This window comes from Penicillium psychrofluorescens (genome assembly GCF_964197705.1).
Source record: "Penicillium psychrofluorescens genome assembly, chromosome: 6".
In the NCBI taxonomy this organism is placed as follows: domain Eukaryota; kingdom Fungi; phylum Ascomycota; class Eurotiomycetes; order Eurotiales; family Aspergillaceae; genus Penicillium; species Penicillium psychrofluorescens.
In genome coordinates this window covers 2,204,082-2,225,646 of record NC_133444.1, presented here as the reverse complement: position 1 = coordinate 2,225,646, position 21,565 = coordinate 2,204,082, and the positions used below count along the sequence as shown (strand labels likewise).

At 52.2% G+C, this 21,565-nt stretch overlaps 8 protein-coding genes across 8 annotated transcripts; 4 read left to right on the top strand and 4 right to left on the bottom strand.

Annotated features, from left to right (window-relative positions):
• Positions 1-164: 164 nt before the first annotated feature.
• PFLUO_LOCUS9317 (uncharacterized protein) lies at positions 165-1,549 on the bottom strand (the record flags this gene model as incomplete). Its single annotated transcript, XM_073787132.1, has 3 exons — positions 165-1,159; positions 1,232-1,358; positions 1,418-1,549. 3 exons carry the CDS (start codon positions 1,547-1,549, stop codon positions 165-167), a joined length of 1,254 nt encoding a protein of 417 aa, XP_073643318.1.
• A 271-nt stretch (positions 1,550-1,820) lies between these two features.
• PFLUO_LOCUS9316 (Mitochondrial beta-keto-acyl synthase) lies at positions 1,821-3,754 on the top strand (the record flags this gene model as incomplete). The annotated part of the gene is made up of 8 exons (XM_073787131.1): positions 1,821-1,872; positions 2,120-2,286; positions 2,364-2,471; positions 2,545-2,616; positions 2,678-2,764; positions 2,840-3,106; positions 3,165-3,533; positions 3,596-3,754. The coding sequence occupies 8 exons, from the start codon at positions 1,821-1,823 to the stop codon at positions 3,752-3,754; spliced, it is 1,281 nt and encodes a 426-aa protein (XP_073643317.1).
• A 324-nt stretch (positions 3,755-4,078) lies between these two features.
• PFLUO_LOCUS9315 (deoxyhypusine hydroxylase) lies at positions 4,079-5,123 on the top strand (the record flags this gene model as incomplete). The annotated part of the gene is made up of 2 exons (XM_073787130.1): positions 4,079-4,545; positions 4,607-5,123. The coding sequence occupies 2 exons, from the start codon at positions 4,079-4,081 to the stop codon at positions 5,121-5,123; spliced, it is 984 nt and encodes a 327-aa protein (XP_073643316.1).
• A 122-nt stretch (positions 5,124-5,245) lies between these two features.
• Positions 5,246-5,749, bottom strand: PFLUO_LOCUS9314 (DNA-directed RNA polymerase I core subunit rpa12; the record flags this gene model as incomplete). Its single annotated transcript, XM_073787129.1, has 3 exons — positions 5,246-5,264; positions 5,332-5,563; positions 5,635-5,749. 3 exons carry the CDS (start codon positions 5,747-5,749, stop codon positions 5,246-5,248), a joined length of 366 nt encoding a protein of 121 aa, XP_073643315.1.
• A 210-nt stretch (positions 5,750-5,959) lies between these two features.
• PFLUO_LOCUS9313 (Sister chromatid cohesion protein 2) lies at positions 5,960-11,518 on the top strand (the record flags this gene model as incomplete). The annotated part of the gene is made up of 4 exons (XM_073787128.1): positions 5,960-6,131; positions 6,207-6,396; positions 6,469-6,605; positions 6,663-11,518. 4 exons carry the CDS (start codon positions 5,960-5,962, stop codon positions 11,516-11,518), a joined length of 5,355 nt encoding a protein of 1,784 aa, XP_073643314.1.
• Positions 11,519-12,074: 556 nt separating this feature from the next.
• Positions 12,075-14,273, top strand: PFLUO_LOCUS9312 (uncharacterized protein; the record flags this gene model as incomplete). Its single annotated transcript, XM_073787127.1, has 3 exons — positions 12,075-13,389; positions 13,454-14,140; positions 14,257-14,273. The coding sequence occupies 3 exons, from the start codon at positions 12,075-12,077 to the stop codon at positions 14,271-14,273; spliced, it is 2,019 nt and encodes a 672-aa protein (XP_073643313.1).
• A 2,321-nt stretch (positions 14,274-16,594) lies between these two features.
• PFLUO_LOCUS9311 (uncharacterized protein) lies at positions 16,595-18,353 on the bottom strand (the record flags this gene model as incomplete). The annotated part of the gene is made up of 2 exons (XM_073787126.1): positions 16,595-17,928; positions 17,984-18,353. 2 exons carry the CDS (start codon positions 18,351-18,353, stop codon positions 16,595-16,597), a joined length of 1,704 nt encoding a protein of 567 aa, XP_073643312.1.
• Positions 18,354-19,034: 681 nt separating this feature from the next.
• Positions 19,035-21,108, bottom strand: PFLUO_LOCUS9310 (uncharacterized protein; the record flags this gene model as incomplete). The annotated part of the gene is made up of 12 exons (XM_073787125.1): positions 19,035-19,199; positions 19,274-19,338; positions 19,395-19,508; positions 19,563-19,715; positions 19,772-19,914; positions 19,970-20,172; positions 20,236-20,300; positions 20,367-20,645; positions 20,702-20,803; positions 20,862-20,898; positions 20,952-20,981; positions 21,037-21,108. The coding sequence occupies 12 exons, from the start codon at positions 21,106-21,108 to the stop codon at positions 19,035-19,037; spliced, it is 1,428 nt and encodes a 475-aa protein (XP_073643311.1).
• Between the last annotated feature and the right edge of the window lie 457 nt (positions 21,109-21,565).

Genomic DNA, 21,565 nt, shown 5'->3' with positions numbered 1-21,565 from the left:
GCTGCAGACAAGATTCAACAATTCAGATCCGTTTACGATGCATGTTCTTGGTTGTAGTGATTTTGCACGTTTATACTGCTGACCAGACAGATTCCGCAAATTGCAAGACACGTGTGGCATTCACTCATTCAACATCTATTTAGCATGGCAATCTCATACTCCATCTACAGCTCATCCTTGATCACCTTGGCCGCCTTGGCCGCCTTCGCCTCACCCACAACACCCTCATCGAGATGCCCGTACCAACCACCCAGATTCTCCTTCACACCAGACTTCACTATGCTCGTAATAATCTCAAATGCAACCTGTGCCGCCGCCAGCGCGGTCGTCTCGCCCTTGTTATCATAAGCCGGCGACACCTCGACAATATCCGCACCAACAAGGTTCAGCTTCTCAAGCCCGCGCAGAATGCGAATGAACTCGCGCGTCGTCCAACCACCGGGCTCCGGTGTCCCCGTGCCTGGCGCCGTCGCCGGATCCAGCACGTCAATATCCACAGACAGATACACGGGCTGCTCCGGGTCGAGACCAATCCGGTTGATGAGCGTCTCAACAACGCCCATCGGACCAAGCTCGTCAATATCATCCGCATGCACGCGGATAAATCCTTGCTCGGGTCCCGGGTTCGTATAATCACCCGCATCAACGCCCGTCAGTCTCGTCCGCAGACCCGCGTGCGCGGAGGTAGCATTACAAATGAGACCCTCGCGACTAGCCTTGTGGAAGAAGGAGCCGTGGTTGAACTGCGTCTGCTCGCTCTGCCAGTACGCGGAGTAGCGCACGGGATTCCAGGTATCGAGATGTGCATCGAAGTGCAGCACCGTGATGGGCTTCTGGTAGATCTGGTACAACGCGCGCAGAGCCGGCAGCGCAACGCTGTGGTCGCCGCCCAGCGTCACGAGTTTGGGATGGCCTGCGCCAATGCTCTTGTCGCCGTTGGGTGCGGCGTTGACGGTCTTGCGCGCACCCAGCTCCAGGAAGGCTTCGTACATCTGTCGCTCGGCCAGCCCGTTGTCGAACGGCGTAATTGGGATATCGCCGCAGTCGGTGATCTTTGCCCACGACTTGTACGGGTTGATTCCCGCCCGCGTGTTGAAGCTTGTTCCGGACATCTGTCGTGCGCTGGCGGCGCGGATTGCGCGGGGGCCGAAGCGAGCGCCTTGTTTTATAGATTGTCAGATATTTATCCTTATACTTGGACTTGTAGATGGAGGTGTTTGGGGAGATGTACCAGGTCGGTAGCTGACAGCCGTGTCGAACGGTGCGCCAATAATGGCGATATCAAAGTGCTCGTCCGGCTCGATGAGACACTTGACGGGCTTGAGGTGCGCGAAGCTCGCGATGCCGGAGAAAGACCACTAGAAGGAAGTCAGTACCAAAACCAACCCAGAACCAGGAGAATAGGCAATAATAATACCTCTTGATCCCACTTCTTCAACAACTCCGCACGCTCATGCTCGGGGACGACGTCACCACCACCGTGGTGCGCGCAGGACACAGCGCCGCCAGCCAGCGCGAGCGCACTCAGCAGGGTCTTGAGAGCGGGCATTATTAGAAGTTCGTTCTGTCTGTCACGGAAAACCAGTGAAGTGCAAGCAGCCGAGTATTTAAACCCGTCTGTCTGTCAGTCTCCGCCGTCCTTCCTAATCCAGCCAATCTCGCCCCGCCTTGTTCCGAGTCGTGCAGACTTTCCTTTCTGGGCATTTCGCCCTTTCTTCTCGACAACTACGGCATCACAACAATAACAATTCCACCACACCACCCGCGATTTATCTGGGTGTTCGGTTAGGTGAGGTGTTTGGCTAAGGCTTAGGCATGCTATGCGGCGCGTTGTCGTGACGGGCCTAGGGGCGGTGACGCCGCTGGGAGTCGGTGAGTTGAGTTGAATTTCATTTTTTCGGGTATGAGATGTATGAGATGAGGGCCGAAGGAGAGCAAAGCAGAGAAGAGGCTGTCTCTTTCCTCTTCGTGCATTCCCAATCTCGGCCCTGAATTTATTCCCTTCCCTTCCCTTCCCGTCTCTTCCTGCCAAAAGACGCGATGGCCTCGTCTCCACCTGCGCTTCCGGAAGGGGAAAGTCTTCACGGCCAACTGACCGCGCGCTAACCCCCACTCCCAGGAGTCCGTCGATCATGGAACCGCTTGCTAGATGGCCACTGCGGCATCGGCAACGTCACTCGTCGCGATTCCCGCTTCGCCGAGCTGCCGTGCCAGATCGCTGCTGTGGTGCCGGCCGGTTTGCGGGCGGAGGGCGGGTGGACCGCGGAGGAATGGTTGAGTAAGAGTGTGAGTATTGATTATTCATTTTGGGTTCTATACTTTATGCTTTATTTTTTATTAGTCAAGGCTGATGTTCTTTCTAGGAGGAGCGCAAGATGGCCCTGTTTGCGCAGTATGCTATGGCTGCCGCGGAGGAGGCTCTTGAGGATGCGGGATGGAAACCCGTGGATGGTGAGCAGAGGGAGAATACGGTATGCGATTGATATGTCTGCGTATGCAAGCAATTGCATAGCCAATTGAGTGAGAGACTAATATATCTCACAGGGCGTCTGTCTGGGCTCCGGCATTGGGAACTTCGATGAGATCTATAATACCGTCGTTGCCTATGAGAAGGGGGTGCGTGCGATACTATGCTTCCACTAATAAGGTCATTGCTAATTCCATTCATTCAACGCAGGGCTATAAGAAAGTCCACCCACTCTTCGTCCCAAAACTACTAATCAACCTCGGCGCGGGGCATATCTCCATGAAATACGGGTTCATGGTAAGCACTTACCTTTTCCCTGTCATTGCTACTGGCTCTCTATCTCTCTTTTACTGACCACAACCCACCAAACAGGGCCCCAACCACGCAGCAACCACAGCCTGCACCACAGGCGCACACTCCATTGGCGATGCAGCGAGGTTCATCTCTTCCGGTGAAGCTGATGTCATGGTTGCCGGTGGCGCCGAGTCTTGCATCCACCCACTAGCCATTGGCGGGTTTGCCCGCGCGCGCAGTTTGGCGACTGAGTTTAATGATTGTCCTGAGAAGGCATCGCGACCGTTTGATGCCGATCGGAAGGGGTTTGTCGTTGGTGAAGGGGCGGCGGTATTGGTTCTTGAGGTAAATCATCCAATTCTCTCCAAAGAGTCAAGTCAATCTACTGACCCTTTGGTCATAGGAGCTAGAACACGCCAGATCCAGAGGCGCGCACATCTACGCCGAGCTAAGAGGCTACGGCTGCTCCGCGGACGCATACCACATGACAGCGCCGAAAGAGAACGGCGCAGGAGCCTACCTGGCCATGAAGAAAGCGCTGAAACACGCCCAGCTCCGCCCCGCCGCGGTGGACTACGTCAACGCCCATGCCACATCTACTGTCATTGGCGACGCGGCTGAGAACGCGGCCATCAAGTCGCTTCTCCTTGGGCCCGATGGGATGCAGAAGGCCGCGGAGGTGAACGTTAGTAGCACTAAGGGTGCTATTGGGCATCTGCTTGGTGGATCGGGGGCTGTGGAAGCGCTGTTTAGTGTTCTTGCTATTCAAGAGGTGAGCCGACTATCATTAGATCATTAAGTGGGTTTGGGCTGACCATGTTGATGTGATGGTAGAATATCATGCCGCCAACTATTAATCTGGAGCGGTGTGGTGATGGGTTTGATTGCAACTATGCGCCGAATCATCCCCAGCAGCGGAAGATCGACGTGGCGCTGACGAATAGCTTTGGATTTGGAGGGACGAATAGCTCGCTCTGCTTTGCGAGGGTTTAAAGTGTACGATACCTAGCGTGGTGTGGTTTCAATCTGTAGAATATTTAGTTCATGCCGGAGATCCGGGGTGGCGCCATAATGCACAGGAGCAAAGCATTGATTCAAAGAGTGACCATCACTCCGTTATTTTATAATTCAATAAGTATTACTTCATTCAATAGCGCTCTTCCATCTGCCCTCGGCTCGAGTGTAGCTGAGTGCTGAAGTGAAGATTTATATAGTTTTACCGCCCCGCCACCCCACCGCCAAAAAAAAATCGAGATAAGATCCCCAAAAAAAGATTATCCTTCTCTCACACATCTCCAACTCCACCACACCACAATTATGGCAGACGCCGACACAACCATCGCGCCACTGCGCAAAGTCCTCACCTCCGAATCCGAGCCTCTAGCACGACGCTTCCGCGCTCTCTTCTCTCTCAAACACCTCGCCTGCCTGCAACCACCAACCGAACAAACTCTGCCAGCGATCCACGCCATCGCAGCCGCCTTCACCTCGCGCTCCGCGCTGCTCAAGCACGAGCTCGCCTACTGCCTCGGCCAGACCCGCAACGCGGAATCTGTTGCCTACCTGCAGCAAGTCGTCCAGGATGGAGCGGAGGATACGATGTGTCGCCATGAGGCCGCGGAGGCGCTCGGCGCGCTGGGCGATAAGGGGAGTTTGGAGATCTTGAAGAGGCTCAAGGATGATGAGACCGAGATTGACGTTGTTCGCGAGACGTGCGACATTGCTGTTGATCGAATTGTGTGGGAGAATTCCGGGGAGAAGGAGGGAGAGAACTTGAAGCCTAGGTGTGTACTGTATACTTCCAATGGTCGTGGGATTCAGCGGACTAATCTCTTTTCTCCACAGTGACTTCACATCCATCGACCCAGCACCCCCAATGCCTCTCTCCGCCACCGAGCCCTCAATCCCAGACCTGGAAAAGACCCTCTTAGACACCACCCTCCCCCTCTTCCAACGCTACCGCGCGATGTTCGGCCTGCGCGACCTCGCATCACCCCCCGACCTCCCCACGGCCGTTGACGCCATTAACGCCCTGGCCAAGGGCCTCAAGGATCCCTCTGCGCTGTTCCGCCACGAGATCGCCTTTGTTTTCGGCCAGCTCTGCCACCCGGCCTCTATTCCCAGTCTCACTGCCACGCTGAGCGACCAGGCCGAGGAGGGCATGGTGCGCCATGAGGCGGCGGAAGCACTGGGGAGTCTGGGAGATGAGGAGGGCGTTGAGGACACCCTGAAGAGGTTCCTCAATGATCCGGAGCAGGTGGTTAGGGATAGTATTATTGTTGCGTTGGATATGGCGGAGTTTGAGAAGAATGGTGAGGTTGAGTATGCGCTTATTCCGGATAGCTCTGCGGCGGCGGCATAGAGAACAAGGAAAGAAGAACGAAGGAAAAAAATTCGTGATGTCGTTATTTTGATACACTCATGCTGCGCTGTTATACATGACCATAGACCCAATTCAATTCCACGTGTGGATTTCTCCAAGTTTCAGTTATCCTCGGTCTCCCTGTGTAAGAAAAAAAAAGTCAGTACTGCTTTTGACTGGAGCAAGGCTCAGAGCTGGGCGGCCATACTTATGTCCACACACACAACGGTAAAACACCGTACTCCCCTCATCGGCACCGCGCAACTGCATCGTCGTGAAGAACATCTCCTTGCGCCCGCATTGGGGACATGTCTTTTGCGTGATAGCCTCATGTGTCCGGTCCTCGGCCGTCAGCTCCTGCACGGCTGAACGCTTGGCTCGCAAGGCAGACGGGAATGCAGAGGGTTTGGATTCGGAGACGACCGTTTGGGGGATGGTGTCTGCGTGGCGTTGGGTTAGTTTAGTCTTTGAAGAAGTCTCAAAAAAAAAAAGTGAAGGTAGTTTGTCGCACCTTTGTTCCTTGTGCCGCAGACATCGCAGTGCAGAATGGCATTGGCGTCACCGGTTGATTCGCGCAGTAGGTTTCCGCAGGCTGTGCAGAAGATGAGGGAGCCGATGGCCGACATGGCGTGTTGAGTTGGGTAGACTGTATAGAAGTCGAAGTCGAAGTAGAAGAAGAAGTGGTGATAGTTTTTCCGCGCACGGGCCAGGCGGTCAGGCCTGGTTAAGTCGGAGCTTGAGTCCGGACAGGCAAGCGCGAAGCATTACCACGCCATGTCATTGCCATAGTTAGCCCGTTCCTGCCATGGGCTGCTCGTTCTCGTTGCTTGACCATCATGGACCACTCCAATGGTCCTCGTCCGGCTGTTCAGGTCGTCGTCAACAACAACCGCCAGCCAGTTAGTCGCGACATCATCATGCCGCCTCCACCGAGCATGATGAGACCGCTGTCCGTCGACGAGGCCCTGCAGTATTCTTCGATGTCAAACGCCCCGGTGTTTGGCCTGGGTATGTTTCTTATGTCCCGCATCTATCCTCACCTCACTCAGCCCGGCCACTAACCCTCTATCCTCTCATCCCCAGACTGCATCCTCCGCCCCGACGTCGGGAGACCCTTGCAGACAACATCGATCAACCATATCCTGCAGGCCGGGCGCAATACCCTCAGTGAATTGGACGCCGAGATCCAGTCGGGAAAAGACGAGTCAAGTCGTCTGGAGACCTCTCGGGAATATCTGCAGCAGCTGCTGGACGGGAACGAGCTGACGGAATTGTAAGCGCGGCGCAACCAACATGCACAGCCAACTTCATATACTAATAATGGTCTTTTGTCTCGTTCTTCCAGCAAATTCAAGCTTCCTCCCGCTCGAAACAGTACCCAGCTCCTACGCGAATCCGCCCCCGATGCGCCGCCGTCGTATCGCAGCACCTTGGGCTCGTTTGCGCAGATGATGCTCGATTCTACGGACATCGCATATCGATGTATGTTGTTGGAAGAATACCTCTGTGGAAAATATCCGGCTTACAATTGTTGTCCAGATCCTGAACTATCTTCTCCCAGCATCAAAACCGAGAGGAAGAAAGAACCGACAGTGCCACTGCCACCTGCAACACCGAAGCAAACTCACCAGCTGAACCATTCGACTCCGACTCCAACCCAGAGACAAGCAACGCCTTCGAGCAACTTTGCCATCGTCATTCCTGCAAAGCCTACCCCGACGCAACACACTCCCCTGACGAACATAAAGCGACGCAAGCTGAATACCGACGGTGAAGATGCCATGGCGGCAGTGCGACTGAGGGATCAAAAAGCAGAGGCCGACGCTGCTTTGCTGAAGTTGCAGGACCTGCTTCACGAAGTTTTCGAAACAGAGGACCAGATCGAGCCGGACATGTCCATCGTGCCGACTGCTGAAAAACCACATCCGACATTTGTGAGCGCCAGAGCGTTGGAGGTGCATGGCGTCGTACTCTCCTCCGATGCCCATAGCCGTCTCCAGAAGGCGATCCGCAAAGTCGCTGGGTTTGATCGACTTCGGGATATCCCATCTGACTATCTCAATCGGATTCAGAAGCTTTGCGAAAAGTCCATTCTCGCCGCACAGGCTCCTGATCTCGGCTTGAATGACCCATCAAATGAAGCCGAAGCACAGGAGTGGCTGGGTAGAGTGGAGGATGTATTGACGGCACTTTTCGCCATTGGAACGCTTCTCCAGACTATGTCTGGCCGCCAGACAGAGCGCGATCTTTGTCCAGAGGATCTCATCGAAGCCATTCCCAACGTCCTCAACCAAACCTTCGACCACTGCGTTATCCCTGCTGTCGAATCGCGCTCGGGAGGCAAGGATGCACATCTTTTCTCCTTTTTCTCGGCCCATAGAAAGGTCATCGGAAGCCTGATTCACCAGAGCAAAAAGGCTCTCACACTTTTTGCTGACTTTTTGTCCCGCATAGATGTCTCAGAGGGCACAATTACCGCCACTGAGTTTTTTGCTGCTAAGCTGATCTTCGTGGAAAACGCACACAATGACAAGGATTCGGCGGTAGGCATTCAGAAGTTTGAGCCCGCGAGACGGGGTGCGATGGATGTACTTGCCAAGATCTTCTCCAAGTACCCAGATCAGCGACCTTTTATCCTGGACGAAATCTTGGTTTCGTTGGAGAAGCTTCCCTCTACTCGTCAAAATGCAAGACAATTCAAACTTGCGGATGGCAAGAATATCCAACTTCTCACTGCACTAGTGCTTCAGCTCGTTCAGACTACCGCTTTGGAGACGCCAAAAACCTCAAAAACTAAGCGCCGACTGCAGGCCTCTTCGGAGAACGATGAATCAATGGGCGATGGAGAGGAGAAGGAGGCCGATTCTGATTCCGATGAGCAAGACGGATCTCTGGAGCGACTTGCGTCCAAAGTCAACCGCCTCTATGATAACGCAGTGCGTAGTGCACAATACATCGTCAAATTCATCGTCCAGCGTGCCATGACATCAACCAAGACGGGCGATCAACCCTACCGAAACATTCTCGATCTTTTCACCGAGGACTTGGTCCACATCCTTGGGTCTGCCGATTGGCCTGCCGCCGAGCTACTGCTCCGGATCATGGCATCTCACATGATTGGTATTGCCGATCTCGACAAAAGCTCCGCAATCGCAAAGAGCATGGCTCTTGAACTTTTGGGATGGATGGGCTCTGCGATATCGGATTTGATTGCAACTGCGCAACACATGCTTCCGTCTATGGAGGACTCGAACAGCGAACTCACCGACTACCTCAAACAGCTTTTTGACGACTTTTCTTGTCGAGCATTGCACCCACAGGATCTCGTTACCCCCACCGGCCCATACCGAATGGCTCTCGAGTATCTTCTACAAGACCGAAATTCCGACAACTGGCAGTTGACTAGTGCCCGAGGGTACTACCTGGCTCAATGGGCGAAGACTGTTTGTAACCTCTACTACAATCCAGAGGACAAAGAGGAGACCGCGCAGGACGGAATGACCGACGATTTGGCCGTTCTCCTAACTAAATCCTTCTCGGACCCTCGCTGGTTAGAGACCAACATGCAATTTGATAACATCTCCAACGTTCATGGAAGATTTGCATACATCCTAACGGTTCTGAACTCAAGCTTTGGCAAGGCCTTTGATACGATTCTCAAGGTCTTGTTGAACTCTATTGCCAGTGACCAGGCCAAGGTTCGCAGCCGCAGTCTGAAAAGTGTCATCTACATGCTTGAGAAAGACCCGAACCTCCTTGACCGGGACGCCTCAGTGATGCGTCTCATCCTTCGATGCACCACGGATGCTTCGCCTATGGTCCGTGATTCTGCTTTGTCGCTGATCGCCAAATGTATCGGCCTGAAGCCCAAACTCGAAGAGGAAGGATGCCGGAGCATCCTGGCCTGTGCTGCTGATGGAACCGCTGGTGTTCGCAAACGCTGCATTGGGCTACTGAAAGACCTCTATCACAAGACCTCGAGACACGAATTGAAGCTGGCCATTCTGGACAGTTTTCTGCAACGCACAGCGGATTTTGAGGAAAGTGTGGCGTCAATGGCTCGCCAGACTTTTGAGGAGATATGGCATATTCCATTCCACGAGTCTATTGACTCTGTCTCTGATGGGCCTAAGGTTAAACTGGCACTGGGAGAGCAGGTTGACCTGATTGTCGGTCTGGTTGAGCGCAGCGATGCCGCTCTTGAGTCCCTAAGCACTTGTCTGAAAGCCGTGCTGTCGGACAAATCCAAATCTGCGGCACTCAACTTCAAGGTCTGCAAAGCTATGGTATCGGTTATGTTCCAGAGACTCGTGGAAGACGCGGATGCATCTGGCAAAGAGTTTCAACAGGCTCTTTTGCAAACGATCACCGTCTTCGCCAAATCCAATGCGAAGCTCTTTAGCCCAGACCAATTGGAATCCCTCCACCCTTACATTGGGCACCTTGCGACTGCCGACGATCTTTTTATCTTCCGATCGGTCGTGGTGATTTACCGTTGTGTCTTGCCACACCTATCCTCGTCTCACAACACGCTTCTGAAGGAGGTGCAGAACGACCTTTTCAAAAGCGTCGCTAAGCTTTCTCGCGCGGAACTCAACGAGGTCATGGCTTGCTTGTGGACTATAAACGGCGTCCTGCATAACACAGACCGGCTGGTGAAGCTGACAGTGTCTGTTCTCAAGCCATTGCTGCAATACAAAAGTTCCGACCTTTCAGCGGACGCAAATGCATCGACCCTGGCACGCGCCAAAAGCTACATCCGCATTGCGGGATGCGTTGGACGACACTGTGATCTTGAGAAATATGCATCCCACTTCAAGAGCTCGTTCCCAACATGGGCCGGTGGATCAGTAGCAGGCCTTATGGCAGATTTCATTCTCCCATTCACTAAGTCCAATCAGCCTTTCGAACTCAGGGTGATGGCGCTTGAAAGCTTGGGTTCCGTTTGCCAGTCATGGCCGGCCCAGTTTGGCCGGCAGGGACCGAGGATAACTTTCTCCCAGGTCTTTAAGGAAGATGCGCCAAGCTTGCAGAACATTGTCCTTCGGTCATTCGCGGATTTCTTTGCTGTTCAAGAAGGCAAGTCCGAAAAGGCCGTTATGCCAACTGCCTCGGAAGCGGCGGTTCAGGAGGATTCGACCAGACTGGGAGGATCGCTGAAAGCAAGTGATAACGACGGCGCCGCGGCTTTGATTGCCCAGCATTTCCTTCACGATATGCTGCGGCTGGCGCAATCGCGACAGGATGCTTACTCCTTAACTGCAATAGAGCTGATTGCGAGTATCAATCGCCAGGGCCTGGTACATCCCAAAGAATGCGCGGGGGTGCTGGTCTCATTGGAGACTTCCACCGTGCCTGCGATTTCCAAGGTTGCGTTTGACACGCACAAGATGCTGCATTCGCAGTTCGAATCCATGTTCGAGCGAGAGTACATGCGCGCCATCCAGGAGGCCTTTTACTATCAGCGAGACGTCGTCGGTGAATCGAATGGTGCCACCGCTCGGCCTTACGTTGCCAAGCTTGCTCCATTGTTTGAGATCGTCAAGATCAGCAACAGCCGATACCAAAAGAAGTTCCTGGCCAACCTCTGCGCGAAAGTGAACTTCGAGCTGAAGAAACTCGACGCAACCGGCAACCCTCCAGAGCACCTTTTGCTGGCGCGCTTTGTGGCCCAGAACCTGGGCTACTTTGACTACGGCCAGCTGGCTGAACTAGTCCCGACCATCGTCTGTATAGAGCGCATCGTCTCCTCGACTGGCACCGTCGTTGCCCATGCCATCGAGACGGATATCTTCCCCCCTTCTGTTGAGGAACAGACAGCTCCTGTCATGATCCCAGGCTTCCCCACTGAGATTCAAATCCCTACCAGCGTCCCACCGCAGGCCAATCCGGCCACCTTGCGACTGCTGGCCACTGCCGCTGCATCCCTATCCATGCTGTGGGAAGCACGAACCTACCTCCGTCGTCTCTATGGGGTACATGCACACAGCAAAGACGGCAAAGCCGCCGCGAAAGAGCTCAACAAGACTGCCACCAAGGTGCACGGCGTCACAGGCGACAGACTCTGGGAAGCAATTGCCAGGAACATGGCCGCTCTGGACAACCCGGAGTCCATGCTGAACAAGTGCCGCGAATTCGCCACTTTGCTTGCCATCGACGAGGAGTTCAAGGTCGGTCAGCACGATGACGCCGATGGGGACCTCGACGCTGTTGGCGAGGTCGATGACTCCATTGGTGCCAGCGCCAGCGACTGGCCTGGTAGTGGGTCCAGACCTATGAAACGGAAGAGTTCTACCTCCAGTGCAAATCTCAACAAGAAGCCTAAGAGCCGTAAAAATTCCAATGGCAAGAAACGGTCCAGTATGGATCCTGACGATGACTTGGTCTGGGACTGATTACGATGAAACGGTCCCTCAATATTCGCCTCGACACTTCTTTTCCATCATCTTTCTTATCTGCATATCAGGCGAGCCCGGCTTTTTTCATTTATTCATTTCCTTTTTTTCATTGCACAACTTACGGGGATTTTCATGGGGATTATTGGCTTCTTTTCTTTTCGCTTTTGATACTTTTTTATGGTCTGCATTCAGCGGCGCACTCGGGAGAGACAGAGAGGGTGTTCTAACGCCACTTCCCTGCATGCGATCTTCCCTGGTTTTACATTTCATCCATTATATTATTGTCTATGAGCAACGCAAATAGAAAATACAGACATCCACAATGTTCACTATCAGTGCCGAGTCCCGGGCCACGTGACCAGATGACGTCGGCCGTATTAATATTTGGGGCCTTTCGTTCCGTCCGCGAGCTTTTGGACCTGTTTTCCTTTCAGCTTCGGACTCGTCGTTCTTTTCACCTGTGCCGCGTGGACCATGAGCTGTCTCGCCCGTATTCACTATCGCTGATCATCTCTTGCCTCTCTCAAGGTCCCTTGCCCTCCCTTACACCGTCATGAGTGCGGCGTTGCTCCGGAGTCGTCCTGGCGGCCCCGCGCCGCATTCAATTGGGACAATGGCGTATCGAATCCCTGCGTCCAGGACACATCTAGCTATTAGGCAGGCCATTTCGCGCTCGTTGCACACCTCTCGCCGCCAACCTGTCCCTCAATGGCGCGCCGCTGCCGGCCCGATCCGCAAGACTCCGGCTCTGCTATCGACCCGATTCCAGTCCAGCATTGCCCCCGAGAAAACCAAACGTACCGGCGCTCTAGGCGTCATCTACAAGTGCTTTTTCTACTGCGGCTTCTTCATCGTCACCAGCGGCGCCGCGGTCATCGCGTTCTTCATCTACGACGCTAGCACATACCGCGAGTCTCCCAGCGCAGAGGATATCCCCGTCTCAGAGCTAGCGCTGAACCCCCGATACGGCGGACCGAAGAATCTGCCTATTGCCGATATGCTCGTCGGCGACTATGATTCAAACCATATGCTCGAGCAGAAGGATAAGCCACGTCTGGTCATCCTGGGCACGGGATGGGGCAGTATTGCACTTCTCAAGAATCTGCATCCCGGTGATTATCACGTTACCGTTGTGTCGCCGACGAACTACTTTCTTTTCACGCCCATGCTGCCCTCTGCGACGGTGGGCACGCTGGGACTGCGGTCGTTGGTAGAACCTGTGCGGCGGATCATCGATCGTGTGCATGGCCACTTCTTGAAGGCGGAGGCGACGGACGTGGATTTCTCGCACAAACTGGTCGAGGTCTCGCAGGTTGATGATGAAGGGAAGAAGAGGAATTTCTATCTTCCCTACGACAAGCTTGTCGTTGGTGTTGGCTGCGTGACGAACCCGCACGGCGTTCAGGGTCTGGAGAACTGCAGCTTCCTGAAGACTATCGATGACGCACGCCGGATTAAGAACAAGGTGTTGGAGAATATGGAGTTGGCCTGTCTGCCAACCACTACCGACAAGGAGCGGAAGCGATTGCTGTCTTTTGTGGTTTGTGGTGGCGGTCCGACTGGTGTGGAGTTTGCGGCGGAGCTGTTCGATCTGCTTAATGAGGATCTGCTGCATTCTTTCCCCAGGATTGTGAGAAATGAGATCTCCGTGCATATTATCCAGAGCCGTGGTCATATTTTGAACACCTATGACGAGGCCCTGTCCAAGTATGCGGAGGGACGTTTCAGTCGCGATGGTGTGGAAGTCTTGACTAACGCGCGGGTCAAGGAGGTAAAGAGGGATCGCGTTCTCTTCAGTCAAGAAGAGAATGGTGAAACAGTGGTCAAGGAGATTCCCACTGCGTTTTGTCTCTGGTCCACAGGAGTGGGTAAGTCATGGCCCTCACTCAGTTACCTAGGTGAAGCTTTATCTAACTGACAACCTCCATCTAGCCCGAGCCGAGATCTCCAAAACACTCTCTGATAAACTAGAGGGCCAGAACAATAAGCATGCTCTGGAAACCGACTCGCACCTCCGCGTCGTCGGAACACCTCTAGGCGACGTCTACGCGGTCGGCGACTGCTCCACCGTCCAGAACAACATTGCACAGAACATCATCAAATTCCTGCGCACCATCGCCTGGGAGAAAGGCAAGGACCCAGAGCAAGTACATCTCAACTTCTCCGAATGGCGCAATGTCGCCAACCGCATAAAGAAGCGCTTCCCGCAGGCCTCTGACCACCTCCGACGCGTCGACCGCCTCTTCGAGCAATACGACATAGACCATTCCGGCACGTTAGACTACAACGAGCTCTCCGAGCTCCTCCACCAAATCGACACAAAGCTCACCTCCCTCCCCGCTACGGCCCAGCGCGCAAACCAGCAGGGCGTGTACTTGGGCCGCAAACTGACCAAGATCGCCTCCGCCCTGCCCGGTCTGCAGGCTAACCAGATCGATTACGGTGATCTGGACGAGGCTGTCTATAAGGCTTTCAAGTATACGCACCTCGGCAGCCTTGCGTATATCAGCAACGCGGCAATCTTTGATTTCGGTGGGATGAACTTCAGCGGCGGCGTGCTGGCTATGTATCTCTGGCGCGGTATCTACTTCGCTGAGAGCGTCAGCTTCCGGACCCGGTGTATGCTGGCCATGGACTGGGCTAAAAGAGCGCTTTTTGGAAGAGGTATTTCTTTCCCCCAACTGTCTACATGTCTCTGTATGACAACCTGCTAACGTATTTTGTTTCATTTTCAGATCTCATGAGCTTTTAGGTTGCTTCATGTCTCGAGGGGATGGATGTGAACGAACGTCATCTATCTCCTAGTAGACCTTTGTCCGTTTTATTCAGTCGCTCTGCTCTGCGGCGCTTAAGCGATTTCCTTGCCTTGCTTGAATCTAGTGTGCACCTTCTAAGCTTGCTGTTGGAGACGTATCTATTGGCAATATTATTTCTCCTTTTTTTTTCCGCGTCCATTTTTACTCCCGTGTATCTATCTACTAGTTGCAGGTCAGATTTTGTATATACAATATCCATTGTATCTATAACACGGGCTAAACCCTTCGCCCACATCGCGCGTCTCTCGACACAAGGGCCTCTAAACTCTAACATCAAGTATTTTAGATAATGCCTGTAAAACCTCAGCGCCTCCTCGTTGACCAGAGCGCACGGCACCCTCCATGTATCCACGCCAAACAGATGCAGTCTCGGTACCCACAAAGTGTATGTTTTCAAAGGGTGTTGTCAGCTCAGTGCCCACAGCTGTCATCACTCCGGGTGCCATGACTGGGCAGGGAGCCCCAAGAAAGAAAGCTTGCTTGAGCCACTCAACCTCCAGGGTGTTTGCTGGCTCGGGTATATCATCGATAAACTTTCCGAATCCCCTGGAGAACTGCTCCCATACTTGACGATAACGAGCCGCCTTGGACAGTTTGGACCATTGCCTTCCTCTCTCTCCGACAATAAAGCAAGTGATTGACCATTGGCTATCAGCGGGAATGCTGGTATCTCGAGAAAAGCTGATGGGGCCGATCTCGGCATCCAAACAGCCAGAAAATCCAGCATTGCGCCACCAAGGTTTGTCAAAAACAAATACCATCTTGCTGTAATATCCCATCGCTGTGTTTTCGCCGAGAGCTGCTTTTTTCTCAGGCAATGGAGGGTTAAATTTGATTGATGGGTAGAGGGTTGTAGGGACCGAGACGATGACTTTTCGAGAGTGAACCACCAGTCCACTCTCTGTTGTAATCACACATTTAGAGCTTTGCGATTGATCAATTGAAGTAACAGGATTCCGCAGGAGGACTGAGTGTGGACCCAGTAATTTGGCCATTTTCTGGGAGATGGTTTGATTGCCTAGACCGTTAGCGCCCAAAATCAACACCGAAGGCTCTCTTTGTCAATGGTAAATACCTTGTCTATTGCGTAAATATTGTCCTCCGTCTTTCTGATCTGAGAGGAGGTTGTCGATTCCGCACCCACATTTAATATAGTGCAACATGAACAAGGCGCTGACTTCGTCACTTTCCACCCCCAAGAGAGCACTGCATATCAGATCGGAAATATCAGCTGCATCTTCAGACTTGGTTCTGCTGACACAAAAATCCTCGAAAGTTGTTTGGTCAATCTCCTTGGCTCCTGGAGAGTTCGAAGGGTTGTTCAGGTCCACGATGGCGGACTCCGCTCGAAGAACCTCCATGAGTTTTATGAACACAGTTGGATCACCCTTCATATCATAGTGAGTATTCTGGGTATTTGGAGATCGAATGAGGCAATATGTACCGGAAGTTGGCCATACGGCACTTTCACGATCGACCCCACCGCGGGCTCAAGGACGCTGTCTCCGTGATCCAGTTGGATTTCAGTATCAATGTGAAATCGCTGAAAGAGTTTGAACATTTCGCTTTGGTTGGTGTCGTTGATCCAGGCCGCACCCAGATCATTGAATCCCTTCTCGCAGGATTTGAGGGAGAGGGTCTTCCCCCCGACCCGGTTGTTCGCCTCCAAGACACAAACACTGAGTCCTTCAGCACTGACTGTGAGAGCAGCTTGAAGACCACTCAGGCCGGCACCAACTACGACCACGTCGTAGTAGGGCTTGGCTTTCGTCGGGATGGTCATTTTTCTCTTTTGCTAGAGATGCCGGGAGCAAATGAATCGGGACGGCAAGAGATTTTAGGGGAACTGAATTGATATGCCGGGTGATCAAAGATAAACCCAAGGAATTCCCATTACTATGGCGATTCGTTTTATACCCCAAGAGTAGCAGATGAAAGCTCGGATGATGTCAACTCGGGCCCCGCGCGAACACCGAAGCGGTGTCTTATCTCCAACCGAGTTTACCAACCCTTCCCCCACTTACCCCAGCTTCTCAATTATGAGTGATGCTGAACAAGACAAGCTACTGTCAAATCTTGAGAGACCCCCAGTTTTGGACATTTGACGTCGATGTTCAAAACTCGTATACTATTTAAGTACTTAGTGTTTATCGCATGACTGTGTCTTTATTTTAATATTTTTCACTATTGGGCTCCATTCGGACTCTCGTTGGTTCAATCATGGGTATCCTTATGTCTAGCACTCCAATGCGCTGAATTATACATCGATCTCTCCAGCCACCTCGAGCAGACTCTCCGCTCCCATATATCCGTGCGGCCAACCACCCGACAGCTGTAGCCATATCGATGGTACGCTTATTGACTTTGCAGATGTATCCCCCGTGGCGAATTTTACTGAAGCCTGTAGGTTCGGCAGAGAGATGATTGATGGGTACCCGTCGCCAGGCTGTGGCCGAAAGTCGTTGGCCGCGTCCTCGTCGTCTTCATTGTCAGAATCGGGCGAATTTGCAGCTACGCTGCCGCTTTCTCGCCCGACAAGAATATTTTCATTGACTTCGCCGAGGTAAGCTGCTTTATACAGATCATGCATGATGTCGAGGGCGACAAGCCACTGTCTCGCGGCTTTCCACTCGGAAACCCAACATGTCATGAGCTGACGGACGAGATTGAAGTAGTGATTGGCTTCTTTCACCATATTCTCGTCTGAGAATGTTTCATCTCGTGCGTATTGAAGCCAAAGAAATGTGTTGGCAGCGATCAGAATTGAGGCAGCTACCCAGACGGTTTGCAATGAGGACTCGTGCTCCATATCACCCATCAAATATGAGAGCATTTCCCCAACCTGCAGTGCGCTGTTTACACAAGTCTTGATGAGCGATTCGTCCCTGTGGAAGTATGACCAACCAGCAGCATCGACAAGGTCGACAAGCATAGTATAGCTGGCCCTTTGAGGCAGATAGCACTGATGGGCGACGCACGAGGCTGAACGCAGTATGAAATGCATCGCCACAAAGGGACTCTTCTGACCAAGGGCACATTGGTTCTTGTAGTTGTCAGCGCTCCAACGGAGACTTGGATGTAACTCGTCGACCCAGGAGCGCAGGGCCGCGTGCTGGATAAAAAGGGTGCTCCGAGAATCAGTGGGCGGATGCCAGTCTAGTCGCCTACGTGAGTAAACGACGAAGTCAGCTAGATCACTCCAAAGGCAGATAGCCTTGATCAAATACGGAGTGAGACCTAGGTCTGACGGTCTCCGCTGAGTAGCCAGCTCGTCTAAGTTCACGCCTCTAGTCTCCTCTTGGTAGACTAGCGACGCATCAGCACTAGGGACAGCAATAGAGACGTTGTCGAGATTAATTGTTCGGTGCTTAGCAAGCAGGTACGCTAGCGCCCTGTCGAAGAGAAGACATGCCCAAAAGGTGCGTCTTCGGATCTCTTGATCTCGCGGTGTATGTTTCTGATGAAACTCCTTGTTGAGTCTCATGATCTCAGCCATGCGGATGGCCATGCCTGCGAAAAGCCACTGACGGGCACCAGAGTTCGCGAGAAGCTCTGCCATGGCGACTATCAAGTTGGCCTGGATATGCGGAACTGGGATTGCGTTGTAAGCATTTGAGGATCATCAAGGCATGGGCGACACTCTTACCGCTTGGCTCATCCGATTTCACCTTGGCCAAATACCGGGCTTTCTGTAGAAAATTTCGCGAGACTTGACGTGGCGAAGTAAGCCCGAAGAGAGCTTGTGCATCTTGTTGCGCTAGGTACCTGCCGCATAGCGCTATAACTGATGAAGCGAGGAGGGCATCTTGTCTACACTTGTGCTCAAAGTCTAGCCGGTAATCAAATGAACAAAAGTCGCTTGCAAAATGCCGTTCAAAGAAATGATTCAGACAGATCTGGAGGCCATGCCGGAGGTTGGGGCTTTGATCAGCCGCTTCGTGCGGTGGCGGCAGAGCTCTGATGTGTGTGGTCACCTCTGGTGATTCTCGGGTTTGAACAGTCGAGCTAGGCGACATTCCATGCATAGGATCTGGGGCAGACCACAGGCACTGTAGTCCCTTGACGGTGCAATGACCGCATTGCGGGCGAAGGCCATCACATTTAGTCTTGCGGCTTCGGCTAGAAACTCATCAGTCCCGAACCTTACGAGGAACCTAGGATTGGATTCATACCATGTGTTGCAGGCAAGCGGAGTCCTGACAAAGCCTCGCCTCATGGCTCGCAGTAGTGCTCGTCTGGATGGTGGAGACGGAACGTGCTCCTGGTTTCACTGGAGATGGCGGAAGAGCCGAAGAGCCGTTGGGATGGAAGTGGGCCTTGTACGTTCAAAGTATGGAGGACCCACCGGCCAATTTTAAGGCTTTGATTGGCCCCGGCTCTGGATTTGGAGACCAACAGCCAATCCTCGATGCAATAAATAATGCTCAAAGGAGTCGTACGGTTTAGGGCTGGCTCTTTTCGTCTCACATTACCTTCGCAGCCCTACTAACAATCCACTATGCCATCGTACAACCGGTTCCATAAAAAATGTACACTATAACACATACTGAAGTGCAGATAATTGCCAAAATATCTATCACGACATGTTGACTTATTTGAGGGCTAGGCCTGAAGATTCCTTGTAGACTTCTTAACAAACAGGACCAATGTGTATCTCAACTAGTTGACGTGAGTTATTCCTCCTTGCACCGTTTCTGCTAAAGCTGATCATGAGAGCTTTTGGCCTCCTCGAGATTTGACTCCCGGTCTAGTTGAGCAGTATGTTCGCGCATCGTCCTCACATCCTGCCACCACACAACACAGATCCATCCCGCAAGGCTGACGCTAACGACGACCATTGCCACAGTTCCCTTGAAGAAACCCTAATGCTCTTCAGTAAGTATTTGATATGTAAAGCTATATGTAAAGCTTGATTAGAAACATGAATGAGACTTACTGTTATAGCATCGGTTGTCGGATAGAGTGCGATGCCCCAAAAAGCGTACAAGACAGACGAGGCACCTGTGTCACTTTAAGTATGTCTCCCTATAGAATCAGCCGAAGGGAGGAAAACTCACCATTCATGGAGAACAGAGTAACAGCTCGTGCAGCATCATCGCCATCTCGTGATAAAACCTTATTTGCCCATGTGAAAACGACGGGTTGAATCGAATACGCCGTCCCCGCCATGTCTATCTCAATCAGTCCCAGAAAGTTTCAAGAGGTCTGCACGCATTGGTACTTACAAAACGCTGCCATCTTTGCATCAGTTCCAATCATGCTCCAGCAGAGAAGGACGATGCACGCGATGATTTGGACAGAGCAGGCAAAGAAACCATATATTGAATGGACTCCTGTGGCATCAATTGCTACAGATGTACACAGGGTGAGTACAATACCTAGAGGAAGTCAGCCTTCATTAGCTCTCCGAAAATTAGGTGTACTATGTACGAACCAATGGCGGTGATGCCCAGCGGATACATGTTATTCTGTGGAACGGTAAATAGCCCGGAAGCTTTCATCCATAGGACCATGCATGTTTGTGTAGAAAAGGCTTCCAATGCTCCACCGATCATCCAGAAAATATTGAAAATCCAGCTTAATCCAGTAAATTAGGCGCAGCTTGAGAAAGCGATTGAGACACAATACTTACAAGTTGGGTGTGAGCAGGACTCTCTTGATCAGCGAGAATCCAATACTGTGTCCATCTGGGTTCTTAGGTGGTAAACGGCTAACAGCTAGCTCTTTCTCATGAGGCTTGAGGTAGAATGCCTTAGTCGACTCTGGAAGATCGGGAAAGAAGACAAAACCGAAGACGGCGACGGGCAGGGTGATGATTCCATCAAGTATGAAAGACTATCCGTATATTAGTTAGCATCGGATAACCGCGATCAGGTTTCTCTCATAAGAAATACCAACCCATCGCCAACCAGCTAATCCAGACACGCCGTTCATCGTCTCCCAAACAGCGGTCATCAAGACACCTAGTAAAAGTCATCAATTTCAATCTTCTACTATATGCCACCATTGTATGCCACTAGCGGCCTTACCTGAAAACATGGTTCCCACCATTCCAGAAGCTTGGAAGAGACCGATACGTTTACCAATCTCAGACCCCTTGTACCAGCTGCCGATTATATACTGCGTACCACTGTAGGTAGACGCTTCTGCCACACCTTGTAGGAAACGCACGGCGGCCAGTTGGCTGAAATTCTGGCAGGCTCCACAGGCCATAGTTAATATAGCCCAAACAGTTGTCATCAGCGGGAACCAAATTCGAGGAGCGACCTTCTGGATCATAAGACTATGAGGCACCTGTCCTACGATGTCTGCAGTGAATGAGCACGGGCCAACATGAGCAGGTAGAGTGAACATTATGACTTACAGCCAACCGAAAGACAGGTAACCAGGAGGTTGTATTGATTGCCACTAATGTCAATATCTTCTTGCATCCCAGACACATATGCGTTTGCTAAAACGGCGCGATCTATTCAGGCTTATGTTAGTTTAACAGATTGAGATGTACTAGACATTGAAGTGCTCACCTAGGTAATTGAAAAAGAAGGCAATACAGCAGTAAGTCTATATCGCTAGTTAGCAGCCAATCTGATAACCGTCAATAGCAGGCTGCGTACAAGGATGAAGAAGTCTATCTTTCTCAGTAACTGGGTTCTCCAATGTTAGTAACTTTGTGCACAGGCAGCTAAGAATGCTTCCCACCTTGCGCTCTTCTGGACTTGCCGGGGCTTCGCCCCAGACGGCCACGCGGAACTTGTCAAAGTTGACACCCATCGTCGTGGACGCAGAATTGGTAGATCGTCGAAGATAACTGCGAGGTGAGTCGGAATCTGTCGTTTTTAGCGGGTCCAAAGCTGCAGAGGAAACGGTTTACAGGATGGACCGTTTTCTGAGAAAGGTTGAACCCGGCTGGTTCAAAGAAATGAATGGATTAATTCGATCTCTCCGCGTGAAAACTTCGAGTTCTTTTATCTTCCCCGCAAATTTCCCGCCCTCGCACGACCAGGGGGCCATGGATCTAGTGGGTCTTTCTTATCTCCGCGACGGATAACCCGACGGATAAAGCGAGCGAGCTACGGTCAGGGTCATCAAATTTATGTATCGGCTGCGATCTCCCGAACAAGATAACCCCGATGACATGAGTTTTTGTTTGCCAAGTTCTAAATTCAACGCAAGGTTTATGTAGGTTCAAGATCCCTGTTAAGCTCCCTCGGCCCCGAAATTTCTCCCA